This window comes from Cornus florida, unplaced genomic scaffold (assembly GCF_030987335.1).
Source record: "Cornus florida cultivar Cherokee Brave unplaced genomic scaffold, ASM3098733v1 CherokeeBrave_3.0.0_Hap2_Chr11, whole genome shotgun sequence".
NCBI classification, from domain to species: Eukaryota; Viridiplantae; Streptophyta; class Magnoliopsida; order Cornales; family Cornaceae; genus Cornus; species Cornus florida.
This window is the reverse complement of record NW_026775581.1, coordinates 112,917,200-112,932,388: the sequence shown is the minus strand read 5'-3', so window position 1 is coordinate 112,932,388 and position 15,189 is coordinate 112,917,200. Positions and strand designations below refer to the sequence as shown.

Here is a 15,189-nt window from a genome sequence, read left to right as displayed (position 1 = left end):
TTCGATCTAAACATTGCATTTATACCCTTATAAATAAAAGTAAAATTTTGATATATTATCTAATTTTTTATATATTCCTTTAAACTTTAGTCAATTAAAGAAAATTCCGTTACGAGATCAAATTTATTTAAATTCAATTAAAAAAATCTTGTTTTGAATGAAAGACTTTAAAACACAAAAATTAAATATTCTTTAAGAAAATCAATAAAATGTTATTTTTTATTTAAATATTATATCTAATTTTGTAAAAATATAAATGAACTTTTGAGCTTAAATTTTATATTCAAATTAGTAGAACTTATTTTGCAAAGTCGCAATGATTTAGACTTAAATAGAGGAAAAGTTTAAAAGTATGATTTATTGGTCCTAAAAGAAATTTATAGAATTTATTTGTGTTTTATAAGAAAAGTAGGACCTGACTGTAATTTTTTCAACAATTTATGGTAGTTTAGATTTTTACTTCTTTTTTTTTCTTTTTATTTTTATTTTTTAAAATTTAATTTATGATTTTCAAGAGTTGAGCGAGTCAATAGTTTATGCCAGAGGTCTCTCTAGTCGTTTCATATTTTTTTAATTAGTTTAAATTATTCATGAAATGCTCAATTTGTCGAATATTCCAGCAAACTTATTAAAGTTCATTACATCAGTCAAGATGATAAGTTAATGTATTACATAAGGTCAATGATTGTAGTAGAAAAGTGAGAAATTAAAGTTAAAGTTGGAATTGCTTAGAAAAATGTGATCATATATAATGAAAGAATATAATGTGATTGATCGATATATGATTTGTGATACGATGGAAATAAATTATTTGTTTATACTCAAAAGGACATAATGGACATTCACTAAAACATTGTCAATTTTATTCCTGGTCGCCAAGTTGGGTAGAATATTCATATCCATTGTTGACAAAACCAATCTTAAATTAATGACTAGTAGAGTAATACTATTTATATCAATAATTCACTATAAATAGAATAGGCATAATAATCAAATTAATGAACGGTTAAAATAATTACTATAATTAAAAGAATGGATGCCCTTAATGGTCGGTCCAATTGATATTATCTAAACATTTGAATGTTGAATGTTGAATGTAAATGTGTTTTTTGATAGGAAAAAATATATATATATATGGTTTTTCAACTCTTTTATTTATAGTAATTATAGAGTAAGATGTTCAATTCAACCCTCCGTTTTTTATTTTTTATTTATGGTTTTTTTTCCAATATATAAAAAGTCATAAATAAAAAAAAAGTTCAATTATTCATTCTTTGATAGGGTTCGCTATGATGAATTTGTGTAGATGTAAGGTGGGAAATGAGTTGGATTGGAGATGGGACTTGGTGTAGATATTGTGAGCTAGGGTTTTAAAATTATTATATGTGGTTCTAGATGTTGTTGAGATGGGTGAGTCATTGAGGAGGGGTTGATTTTGAGAGTGATGTGGTGGTTAAGAATCTTCGGTAGTTGTGGAAAACATTAAGCATCTTCAGTGGTTGTTGAAGACGTTTAATTTGGAGCTAATTAAAAAGACTATGAAATTTTTTGAGTTATGTATGTGCACAGTGATTGTAACGATGTGACACATCATAATCTTTTTTGTATTAGTTCCGTCCCACAATAGAAGTCTATTTATAGAAATTGAAGTTTTTAAATCACATGTAATTAATGCATTGTCCCTTTTTAAAATTATCAAATTGTGTTTTTTAATTTAAAAAGATAAAGAACAATAATAAAAATATAAAGAAAAGATATTTTGATTTTAAAAAAAAAAAGAAACTAATTCAAGATTTGTAAAAATAAAATAATAAACTATTAACATGAGACAGGGGAGTAAAATATTTCACTATTTCATGGGAGAATTTCATTCCGTAGATATGAGTGCGTTTGTGTGTGTATTTTTTTTTTCCACGACGCATGCCAAGAGGGAGGTTGTTATGGTTGCACGCAACAGAGTATGAAAGAAGCTGACTGATTAATGACTTTTCCGAAATGTGGGTTAGTGAGAACCGAGACGAAACGGCAATGAAATTTCTAGAGAGAGAGAGAGATTCTACAGTGAAGACAGACAATAGATGGACCACCAAAAGCATCTTTTCCAACATTGATTTCGATTTGATTCCCCTCGTTGCTAAGCAATTCATACCAGGAAACTACTCTGAATATTGGGTGGGCCCTGTAAACTAATCAAAATTCTATTTCTTATACGACCTCGATCCTTCTGTGATGTTACAGGCGGTCATAATCGCTCATCGTGCTATATGTGGATTAATCATAACTATGTATTGAGCAACCAGTCATAATCATGTATCGAACGGTGAGTCACAATTACTCGCATACATCGGGCTATATATGCAAGTATTATACGCATATAATCATAGTAGATGTATATATGATGTGATCAGTCAATCATAGTCGTGTATTTCATGTTATGTAAAATTCATCATGAAGCACATTTAGCCTTCTCATTCAACATGTAATGAATAAAAATATTGTTCAGTAGGGAGATCGTATGTGGCACTACATGCATAGGCCCTTTTATCATTTTCGAATAAAGAAAAAAATATTTTGGGAAGGTGAAAGAAGAAAACATTATTAACATGTGAATTGAAGTTTCAATATATATGCTCTACAAAAACACTACATTGTTTGGAACTTGCATTCAAGTGGAAGTGACTATTTTCGAACAAAGATTGGCCGCAGATGTTATTGCTATCAAGGATTGAGATATCCTGACTACCAAATCCTACTCCAGAGTAGAGGATGGTTATGTTCCCAACCAAACAGCCCCAAAAAAAATCCAGTAATTTCAGTGACTTCAAGGGGTATTTATGTAATTCCATAATGATGCCGGGCGTTATTGATAATGTCAGCGGAATACTCGTGCAGACCACGACACGAAGGACGTGATATCACTTAACCCAACCTGCACGTGACCGGCCACCATTCATCCTTTGCCCACGTGGCAGTTCATGAGATGCTCAAACCCACCGAATAGTTTACCGGATTACCCGGTCTTTGTTAGTCGGTCGGTCATGAATTTTGTTTTTTTGTTTCAAATAAATACATACACGCTCACTTATATTTTGTCTCCTCAATACAATTTACTCCGTACATTACATTGCTGACGTCATTCAATAAATTAGATTGTCTTCCCTGATGGTTTTGTCTTAAAGCATAGCAGTAATAGGCTTATCAATTCAATTAGCTATAGATGATCATTTTTCTTTAAAGTACTAAAGTATCATAACCTCTCCTTTTCTTTTTTTCTTTTCTCCTTTTTTTTCTTTTTTTCTCCTTTTTTTTTTTTTCTTTCCTAACAAAATCTCAACACTTTTAAAAAACTCAAAATCTCTATCTTTATTTTATAATAAAAGGAGATGTCACATACTTTGATACAATATCACTTTAACATGCAACATGATAATGAAATATGTATTTAATTTTAGGGCAAATTTTTCAAAAACCCCAAAACTATTAAAAAGTGATCAAAAAACCCCCAACCAGTTTTAAAAACCCCCAACAATATAGCAACGTTATCATTTTATCTCAACTCTGGCAATTGGCTCCGTTAACCCACCGCGTGGTTAACAAAAGCTTTGACAAATTGACTTGTGTGACGAAAATACCCCTAATGTCACATGTGCCAAACAAGTGATGTATATTTAAATGTGTTATACCGAAAATACCCCCAAGCTTGTAATAGTAAAAACACACCCACAGTGTCATCGTTTTAGTTCATCTTCTCTCCTCCATTAGTCTAGGATGAGGTAGCTGGTTATGGGTTCGGTCATGGGTTTAGGACGTCCACGAAACCCATTTCAGTCCAATGCATTTCTTTTTCGCGAAACCCACTTTAGTCCGACAACGTGCATGTCCACGCTACCTCGGCCCCCCATTGCAAAAACCCAACAGCGAGCTCCTAAAATTGAAACGACGGTGAAGGTGACGGCGACATAACAGAGTTCCAAGACTTGCACGATTCTACATTGACCAAAGCTGAGTTCGTGAGATTGAAGCCATCTTCATGGCCGTGGAGTGCTGCACCACCGTGGCGACTATATTGTAGTAATGGAGTGTCGCACCGCCGTTGCCATTACGCATGCTCACCGGTGAAGTTGGTTGCAGTCACCGGAACTATTCGGTGAAATTTTGGAGTTTGCTGCTGAAAAGTTCGCGGGTGTCTTGAAGCTCAATGAAACTGTTTCGAGATTTGCTCTCGCCGGCTTCAATGGAGGTTTTCAGGTAACCTACGGGAGATAGGAAACTTGTCAAATTTGCTGGAGCTTCAGTTGACCAACAATTTTTTTACTGTTTCGATAACTTCAACCATAGAAATTTATCAAGTCTCACGATAATAAATCTCTCTAACAACCATCTGAGTGGGACCATTCCTCCATAAATAGGTTTACATGAAAAGCTTAAAATAAACAAACAGTCTACGTATTGCACTAAAAATGAAGTTGCGCGTACTTCTTCGTATATTAACCTTAAATTGTGTGGTTCCTGCAAATTTGTTTTTACCTTAAATTGAACATGTATTTTACTAAAACGATGACAATACGAAATTAAGTTTAGGATGAGGTAGCTGGTTATGGGTTTGGTCAAAGGAGACGAGGTGGCGGATAGAGAGGACGTTGAGGTGACCTGTGGAATCATAGAAGGTGGAGGTGGAGGTGGATATGGAGCAAAAGAATGAGGTTTTGTGGCGCCGAGGGTGGGGGAGTCGGAAGAGGTGGTAGTGGCGTCAGCGACGGTGGCCAGGTCGTTGGAGAAGGAGAGGGAGTGATGTGGGTGACATGGCCGAAAAGGACGCCATCCACGTCACCTAGAGAAAAAGAGAAACGTTGGATCAAAGAGGCTAACGTGGGGCCCGATATTTGTATCTTCCGTAATGGAAGGTCATCCATGGCTGCCATGCTAGAGAGAGAGAGGAGTGAAATTTGTGCGACAACGTCGTTTGAATTTAATATTGTACCCACTGTTAGGTATACTGTGAAGGATAATATTGTAATTTCAAAAATATGATTTTTTTATTTTTTTAAATAAAAGAAAATATAATAAGGGTAATTTAGTCATTTTACATATTCTTAACGGCCAATTGCCAGAGTTGGGGTAAAATGATAACGTTGCTATATTATTAGGAGTTTTTAAAACTGATTCGAGTCTTATAATCACTTTTTAATAGTAGTTTTGGGGGTTTTGAGAAATTTGTTCTTAATTTTATAATCAAAGGATGATATATTACATCAAAACTTTTTAATAAGAGTAGTACCTAACAATAAACCGAATCTATATTTACTTTTTAATATATAAAATCATACATAATACGGAGTATATTACATGTACCTCCCTAGTGCATGAGAATTTAAATTTAATATGAAATATATTATTTACCGACAAAAACAATGAACCTATATACAGACATTGTTGCAATATTGAAGATTTAAATATTGAGATAGGGTGTATATATATTATATACAGATAAAATATATACTAGTATATATATATATATATATATATATATACATGTCTGTGAGACTGTGCAGCCATTGTGGTAGATTGGACACGTGGTGATACTGGTTCGACGTGGTGCCATGCATGAGCCGATAAATCTGACTCGGTGGCTGCCATTACAGAATCGTCGGTGGTGTAGCTCTTTTTTTCTGTTGCTCAGATTGGATTGTGGTCATGCATGGCTCAGCCATTCATTTTGTTTATAGCAGTCGGCTTAGCACATCGCAGGAGATAAAAGTGGACCCATCTTGATTTTCTTCTTTTATTTCCTTTTTTTAATTATTATTTTCTTTTTTTTTTTTCGCAACTCTATCTAAAATGTCCTAACATTACTAATCTAGTTTTTTTTTTTTTTTTTTTTCTTTCACCATTACTAATCTAGTTTGCTTTATGAAATTCCGCCAAGAAACTTATCCCTATACTTTACGTTTTGATTACTTCAAGTTTTAACATTTAACAAAGTTTTTTTAAAATATAGATATATATATATATATATAATATAATAAATTATGTATTATTATTATTTTTCATTGATAAAAAAAATAGTATAAATATCACTTAGATCACGAAACCTTAGTAAATTAAATACGTAAATCAAGAATATAAATTTTATGCGCCACTCCTTTTAAGTATAATATAATAACATATTTACATAAGCCTCTCTTTTTCATTGAAAAAATACACTAAATTTCTTAATGTTAGTATCTTGTAAGTACCTGTAACAAATTATTTAGGTTACAATTCACTTGAGCCAATTAAACAACATAATTTGCTTCATCGGTATTTGAATTCTAAAATATCATATATGCCTATATATATTTTTTAGGTTTTATTTTTTATTTACAGTTAAGAGATAAAAATTAAATTCTGTATTAGTGTCATTCACAAAAGAAGAAAAATAGAAAAAAACTTTAGATCAGTTTTTGTTATAAGAACAAGAGGAGAGTGATTCTATTGCTAATTATTTAATACTGACAAAAAAAATTGTTGGACACTATTTATAGTCTTTGTTGAAGGAAAAAAAGATGCTTTATATTGGGGGTGTTTTTTTCACTTTGCTCTTATAAGGGTATTATCGAAAAAGATTATGATGTTTTTAGAATTTAATATCTTAATGGTGATTTCAAACTTTTTTTTGCTCATTTTTCAAACACAACGAAATTATATATACAACATAACCCGGAGTTATATACCTAAAAATAAAAGGAGTCATGATACTTAGACAAAAAATTTAGACCAATTTGTTAGACAGAATCTATATGGCACAAAAAGACAAATAATATTTAGCGCTGACTCATTACAAAATATTGAATTTCTAATTTTATTTTCGATCTCCTAACTGTTCGTCTTCTATTAGGAATTTATTATTTAGTTCCTTCTTTAATTATTTCCAATTTTTTATCCATAAATATTTCTAATATCTATTTTGTCATTGTCAATGTGGACTTAAGAAAGGTTTTTTTTTTTTTTTTTAAAAAAAAAAAACTTATTGATTTGATAGGTTTAATTGATAATGATTTGATAGGTTTAATTGATAATAAGATAAAGGTAATACAAATATATGGAGATGATTTTATTAACATTTAAAACTCCAAAAAAGAAGAGAGAGAAACTTAATAGTTATCACTTTAAATATTTTGACATGGCATATTTACATAGACACACACATAGAGTAGGTCAGAAAAATCAGTTTATCTCTTCCGTAGTTCGGTGTAAGTATCATTTTTTAAATAAAAAATATATGTATTACTTGCCCAAAATTAAAACATTAAGATATTTTTCTTACTTTGCCCTTTTAAAAATTTGATACCACTCCACTAGCCCTACGGTACTCTATTTATTGGACCTGCCAGGAAAGAAAACAAAAAAAAAAAACCTCTAATTATTGGACTTGCTATAAAAATAAAAAATAAATAAATAAAAAAACCGCCTCTCAAAAAAAAAATCTGACAGTAATTATTTGAAAGTTGAAACGGCTCTTGAGTCTTGACTAATCCGAAATGGGAGCCAAGCCGACATGAAGCCAGCTAATAAAGGGCCAACAGAGACTTTCAACAGTTTTGTCAGGAAGCGGATTTGAAGGTCTAAACTTAAATATAGTTAATTGAGCCCATGGAAAGAGAGGGAAAGAGAAATAAATTAAATTAAAGAGAGAGATAAGGAAAAGGTTGAGGCCATACGCGAGATGTCCGTGAGGAGAGAGAGTTTTTTCTAAGTATCCGCCAAACACGCGCCTGTCCACATCTATCCCTATCCCACCATTTATTAATTTTAAATAAAGAAAACGAAAATCCATCCCCATTCCCTTCTCCTCCCTATATAAATCCTATCCCCTCTCTCTTTCCTCTCACCAATAACTCACCTTTTCTCTCTCTACATTATTTCTCTCTCTAGAAACCACTATTAAATCCCCCTTTCCCCACTATATAAAACCCTCGTTCTCCTTATCTTACCCACCATCCAGCATCCCCCTTTCTCTCTCTATATATTATATTTTTCTCTCTCTAAATCTATAGACTCCACCAATTTCCTCCCACCCACTATTTCCTTCTCCACCAACAATTTTTAAGGCAACAAATTTCTTTCTTCTATCTACTCCTACACCTCGTCCAACTACCATCTTTTTTCTCTCACTCTGGAAATATATACACCATAGGAACATCCTCCCTCTGTTCTCAAACAGCATTCAACTTTTTCATTATTTTCTCTCTCTAGAAACTCGACATACATCAACAACTTTGTTTCTTACTCAACTATAAAACCTAATCTCCCTCTCTCTCCACCTATACATATAATAGAGATATTGTTTAACCCCTTATTTTCTTCTCTCTCTAGAAGATCCCGGAGGGATTTTTGTCTTTGTTTGAAACTGAAGCTCTCTCTCTCCACTTTTTTCTCTCTTATAATTTTAAATGGAAGACATTAACAATGAAAACAACAAGAAGAAGCGATCCCGAGCTGACTCGGATCTGGAGTCTCCCGGGTCGGAGCGAATTGACTCGGATGAGTCAGGGTTCAACTCGCCCGAGGCCAAGCGGATCCGAGAAGACCTGCTCGATATACTCGACGACTCGGATACGGTCACGGATCGTGACCCGGCGATTCAAGACCTTGACTCGGTCATCAAGAGCTTGGAAGAGGAGATCATGCACCAATCTCCGCCGCCTCAGCCGGCGGTGGTTGTCGATGACTCTGCCGCCGTGCCCCAGCCGGACCTCGGGTACCTCCTGGAGGCCTCCGACGATGAACTGGGTTTGCCGCCGGCGATCTCTCCGTCAGGCGAGCAGACGAAGAACGAGTCGATGGATGTGAGGCCTGTTTCGCCGGCTAGAGAATATGGGTTTGACGAGGTGATGGTAATGGAAGATGAGATACCGAGTTATGACTCGTTCGAGTGGAGAATCGTGGATGAGACTCGGGAAGTGAACGAGTTTGTGACGTTGGGTGGGTTGTTTGATTACCCTGAATCGTTCGACTTTTCGGAGTTTCCGCAGCCGGAGTTGTCTACGCTCTAGAAAATCAATTAGAAAAAGTAATTAGAAACAGTTGTATGTATAGGGTCCTTAAGAATCAAATCGTTAGGTTGTAAATTTTGGACAATGAAAACAGATGACAAGAAGACAAGAAAAATTACATTGAAATTCATATTTTCCTTGTGCTTTTATTATTATTATTTTTTTATTTTCAGATCAAGAAATATTAAGACACTTTTTTAAATCCAAAAGTAATTTCTATACAGTAGAAAATTGATCGATAGTTTCTTAAAGAAAAATTTATTTATTGTAATTCAGTCACATCACTATAATGCTACCATATCTTATTTTCGTACCCAATGTACGATATTATTAATTTTAATTTTACTGTTGTTTGACTTAATTGATCGGGTAAGGTAAGAAAGTAACCAATGTACGACATTTTAAATTTTACTGTTGTTTGACTTTATTGATCGGTGAGGTAATAATGGCTTACAACAGCCTTGGCAACCAGATTAAATTATAACATGTGGTGTTAAATTCATCTAAACCTACTAGTTAATATCATGTACAGTGATATTTTTTACTAATAAATGACTACCTACTTTTAGTTGGTTTTAACTTTTAATCTATTTCCTAATAAACAGAATTTGTTTGAGAGCACCTTCATACTTTCTACTAAAAAAATTTCAAATTCAAAAAGTGTATTTCGTGCTTTAGTATTTTTTTTCTATTTTATAAAAAAAAGAACAAATTTGATATCAACAAAGTTTTTTTTTTTTTAAATAATAATATTTCCTTTCTTTTCCTTCTATTTTTTTCAACAAACTCATGTATGGCTCCAAATCCTTCCAAAATTTTATACCAAAAGTTTTTTTTTTTTTTTTTTTTTTTTTTTTTTTTTTTTTTTTTAAAAAAAAAAAAACATATCCTGCCATTTCTTTCCAACCAAATTAGGGCTTAGTTAAATTTTGTAGCATAGAGATGGAGAGTTGCAGTGTGAATTGGGTATGATTAAGATGGGCCAACTTAGACCCAGTTCAAACACAGACCAGGATTAAACCCAATTATAGGTGATTTAGTTTCATGAACTCTAGGATTATTAAGGATTACCTAATTTAGTATGCCATTGAGCTGAGAAAGACAAGAATCAACTATGAGAAGGAAAATGGATAATCAAATTGAAAAATCAGGAAAAACAAAAAATCAAAGCAAAATACAGAAAATAATAGAACAAATTATTATTTGAAAGTAGGGTTTAACAAAAGAAACCACCTTATCAATTGAGGCTACCCAAAATAATCTTCCGAGAATAACAATGATCTCTATTTATATTTGGATAGATAGAAGAGAAAAGAAAGAAATAAGCGTAAGCCTATCCAAAATAATCTCCCTTTTTCCATATACATAAAAAAAAAAAATAGTGGTATTTATATGATATAAAAGTATTCAAATATTTTTTCTTTTTGTGGTTGGGGGAAAGATAGAAGAGAAAAGAAAAGAAAATATAAAAGTATTCAAATATCATTTTTTTTCTCTCATTTTAAAACACACAAACACACTAAGCCCCACCCTTCCTTTTCTTTTCTTTCCATATCCGTCCAAATCATCTCATCCAAACGCACTCTAAATGTTAGAAGATACAATTTATTGTATTTAATTGAGAAACATTAAATCATTGTTTAAAGCATTTGTTTAACTTTCTTTTTTCTTTTTTTTCTTTCAATATTTGTGATCATAGTAGGGAAAGTTTTTTTAAGGAATTTTGAGGTGTAGAAAATTTGACAACTCCATAAGTAAAATTTGACCAATCCATTACTAATCATGATTTAACTGTCTTACAAAATCACTTGAAACACCTAAGCAAAGATCCAATACTCTAATATATAGTCAGGATAGATATATATGGTGTTATACTCAGACGCAACATGGTACTTCATTCACTGAACATGAATGCTATTGCAGCCACCAACACAACCAAGTAATCTTCCATCTTCAACCTTATGCCAGCAGCACTGTGCCCAAATCCAAATCCCATAATGGTAGGTCTTGGTGCCACTGTCACCATGGGAGAAGCTGAAATTCCCACCAAAAAAAATATATAATAAAAGATTATAGATATAAATGAAAAGCATTATTAATATCTTATGATAATGTGAATATAGAAACTATTAGAGTAGTCTAACAGATTTCTAGCTTCTGAAACGCAGTTTCTATGCAATTTAATTGACTGGTGATTCAACAAATAAATTCATATAATTTACACAAAGTGAGAATAAATTAAAAATAAAAAGGGATCTGTTAGACCAGATAATTTTTTGCATACCTGCAACAGTAGAATTGTTCTTTGTCCCAAAGGAAACTTGAGAAGAAGGTGAACTTGGAGACAATGGCACCCCTTCAGTAAAACCAGCAGCAACACAAAATCAATTAAGATATCCACAAATAATGTATAAATATGTGTTTATTTTATCTAATATTATTATTATTATTTTGGTTAATATAGTTGGGAGTGGACCAGACTATGATTTGATGTTTGAAAATTGGGATTGTATACATATATATACCTGAACATGTAGAGATGCCAATTTGGAGATTACAGAGAGTGGGCAGCTGGAGAGCAAGTGTGGTGTTAATGGGTAAAGAAGCCAAGGTTGTGTTGTTCAGCAAGAGGCAGAGGCAACTGGGCTGCTGGCTGTAGACTTGTTTGATGTTGTCACAACACTGCTGTGCTGGTGAGGGGGCTGTGCCCTGCACAAATGCTGCACATGAGGTCAATGGCAGCAACCGTGGCCCACATTGGGTGATGGTGGGGTCCGTAGGCGAGGTGCCAGGAATTTGTGAGTGGGTGGTGGATGGGAGGCCAGTGAGAAACACAAGTACCAGAAAAGTGCTAGCAATGGAAGGGAATGAGTACTTAGAAGAAGGCATGGTGTATGTGTGTGCTTTTTTTGTAGAGTACTGAGTACTAAATTGTGTTAATTTACTAAGATGAATGTGATTTGCTTTCTTTTTGCTCAGAACAAGTTGCTAAGGGCTCAAAATAGATGAAAATGCATTGTTTAAGCATGACCATCTGCATGCCTTGTGTGTGTGATTCTACACACACTTCTTATTCTCTCTCCATCTCTTTATCTCTCTCTATACACACACATACTACATATATGGTACACAACTATTTTACTGTACTTTAATCCCAATGAGAGATATGCAACTATTGAAAATGCATGCATCATGTGTGACTCTGGCATTCATCAGGCCAGAGTTTTTGTTTTTGTGTCTACACAGTTTCATAACCTCTAACTATGCGTAGAAAACTAAGGCTCTGTTTGGAATATATATACTATCGAATTTGAATAGGCTCATTTAAATATTTTTTAATAGAAAAATAATCATCTTGAATAGAATCATTTCAAAAATGAGTTTAAAATCATAAATTTTGTTACTTAAAAATGACCATGTTGAAGGAAATTAGAATTGTATTGTTTCCTAGTCAAGATAATGACCTTCTACATAATGTGAAACAAAAATAGGACCATAAAAGACATCCAAACAGGACCTTTCTCTGCGTCCGTGGTTGCTTCTAGCCCCCTCTTTTTAAAGACATTTATGTTCTTATTCTTCTTAAACTTCAGACAGTTCAAATAAAATAAATAAAAGCTAGTGATCAAGTTTGGTGGCACTTGCAATTCAAAAAAATTTAAAGACTGGTGATCAAGTTTGGTGACACATGACCACAAAACAGAAAAAAATAATAATAATAAGAAGAAGAAGTTTCATGACATATACATATGCACAAACATGTATATATGTAGCAATCCCTTTTATTCTATTTGCAGATCTGTTATTTATTACATTTGTTGGGATTTATATGCCCTGGCATAGCAAATTCCTATCTGGATTATAGTGACATATGTTCCTGACATATCTGAAATATTTATGATTTATATAATTGGTGAATTCAATGTATTATGTTTCGATTCACTATGAAATTGATAGTGTCCATTTAATTACAAGAAATATTTATATATATGTATGTGATGACAATCAATGCATGATTTATAAATAGTAATTATAAATTGTTCATAGTCGGTAATTATGGATGGACTCATAATTAATTAAGACTTGAACTGGATCCGCGTTAGGTTGAGATATATTGCGAGAGCCGTCGTATGCAATTACTCCCTATCACCGTCATGGCATTTGACTCTTAAGCATGAGAAAAGTATAGACTCTTTTATTAATTAATAATTACTTTGATTTGTTCGGCAGATTCTTTGGGATCCTTAGACCGACACTTTGGGTAGTTATGTAATTAATAGTTAGAGGGTTATATTTTCAATATTTGCATCATTGCTACTTGTATTTATTTTGTATTGATTATGGTTGATCACAAAGTAAATTCGAAGGCCTTCGTGTGTTTTTAGACAAAATGATTTATTATATATTTATTTATTTAAATTATTATTTTTGTCAAACAAATGTTTTATTGTGATCGAGCCAGAAATAATCAAAGGTACCAAAATAAATATATTAATTAAGTAGTCGGATTGATGGCTATATTTATCCGATAACTAATTATGCATAGAGGGGTCAAAGTGCAATATTGACTTAGAGGTTATTTATTATTTAATTGGAGTTCAATTAATTTCTTTTAGTGGAGTAGAAATTAATTTATGAATTAATTGAATTGGGTCCATGGACCGGACCAATTATTAATTCATTGTAGCCAATAAAATAATAGGCCCAATGGATTCTCACTCATAACCCAACTTGATATTGGAATCATATTAGATTTGAGACATATGAATTAGAGATGGAGAAGGATTTGTTGTTTCCTTTTCTTTATTTTTATGTTGCCTATAAATATACATGGTCTATGTATATTTTAGGGGGTGATTTTTATGAGAAGGAAAAAGGAATAAATTTTCTCTCTCTAGAAAATTAGGGTTTATGTTCTCATCTAATGGAGGCTCCCACAAGCCTAGTTTTCCGAGGTAATTCATGGAGGCTTATGAATGATTCCTAAAGGCAAAATAATTACCAAGAAGATGGAGATCCAAGGAGAAGGCATCTTGCTAAGGGATCTACAATAAGTGAGAACATTCACTTTAGAGGAAAGTTTTAAAGGTTTACTCAGACCTTTGATGTAAGTATTCAATCTATTAATTGAATGATACATCATATTTTTATTTTTGCATAAAACTTGTCTCTATGTGATGAATCAAGATCTATGAATCAAAATCCCTCGAAAAGTTTTTAAAACTTGCACGTTTCCCAACAGTGGTATCAGAGCATGGTTTGATTCATTACTAGAGATCATGATTTTATGAAGATCATCATTCATGGATCCAAAATTATATTCATATATATTTTTATTGATGTATGTTGATGTATGATTTAATATGTTGATATATATTGATACATGATGATGTATGAATAATTGTGAATGAATGATGATGTATGGTTGGGCCATGGATGAAGCTTATAGGAATATTGAATGTAATTTTATCTTTGGATGAATGTAATTAAGGCTTTGATTTAGCCGTTTGAAAGTTCAATGATGTAATTTATTTTTCCCATTGTATTTCAAGTTGTAAATATTTTTAAAGCCATGTAATATTCATCAAATGATGCTATGAAGCTTCAAGAAGGTCCAAAAGGGTTAAATTAGGCTTCAGGAATTTTCTGGGATTTTTTAGAAATTTTCTGGAATTTTTCTGAAATTTTTAGGGCCTAAATTTAATTTCTGAAAATTTTTATTAATTTTTCTGGAATTAACGGCGGTTTTCCGGTGACCGGAGGCTCACCGGCGGCAAGAGGCAAGACCGGAGGAAGAGATAGGATCCGGTGCAACGCAGGACTATGCAACCGGATCCACAACCGTTGATCAAGGGCTGCAATCAAGTGCAGCACCAACAGAATACACCTGGCGCGTGAGGAGCACACGCCAGGGTCATCAGTTTGCTGGCGCGTGAGAAGCACGCGCCAGCACAAGTCAACCTCTTCCACGCGCACGTGCAGGCGCGTGGAGGTGCTCCCACGCGCCCCAGGCGCGTGCAAGCGCGTGGGGGCGCGTGTCTTGACCTGGCAGCTCCCCTAGGCGCGTGGGAGCGCGTGTGGGGTCTTTCAGGCTTGTTCCAGGCACTGTTATGCTTCTTCAGGCGCATTCTTGTCTCCTACGGGTGTTTGCAAG

The 15,189-nt window shown here is 33.3% G+C and overlaps 2 protein-coding genes across 2 annotated transcripts; one reads left to right on the top strand and one right to left on the bottom strand.

Annotated features, from left to right (window-relative positions):
• Window positions 1-7,861: 7,861 nt before the first annotated feature.
• On the top strand, window positions 7,862-9,244 carry LOC132284492 (uncharacterized). The gene has a single exon (XM_059786604.1). It carries the CDS (start codon window positions 8,433-8,435, stop codon window positions 9,033-9,035), a length of 603 nt encoding a protein of 200 aa, XP_059642587.1. The 5' UTR covers window positions 7,862-8,432; the 3' UTR covers window positions 9,036-9,244.
• Window positions 9,245-10,929: 1,685 nt separating this feature from the next.
• On the bottom strand, window positions 10,930-11,924 carry LOC132281878 (non-specific lipid transfer protein GPI-anchored 10). Its single transcript, XM_059783538.1, has 3 exons — window positions 11,557-11,924; window positions 11,320-11,396; window positions 10,930-11,069 (listed from the first exon to the last, which is right to left on the bottom strand). The coding sequence occupies exons 1-3, from the start codon at window positions 11,922-11,924 to the stop codon at window positions 10,930-10,932; spliced, it is 585 nt and encodes a 194-aa protein (XP_059639521.1).
• Window positions 11,925-15,189: the final 3,265 nt, after the last annotated feature.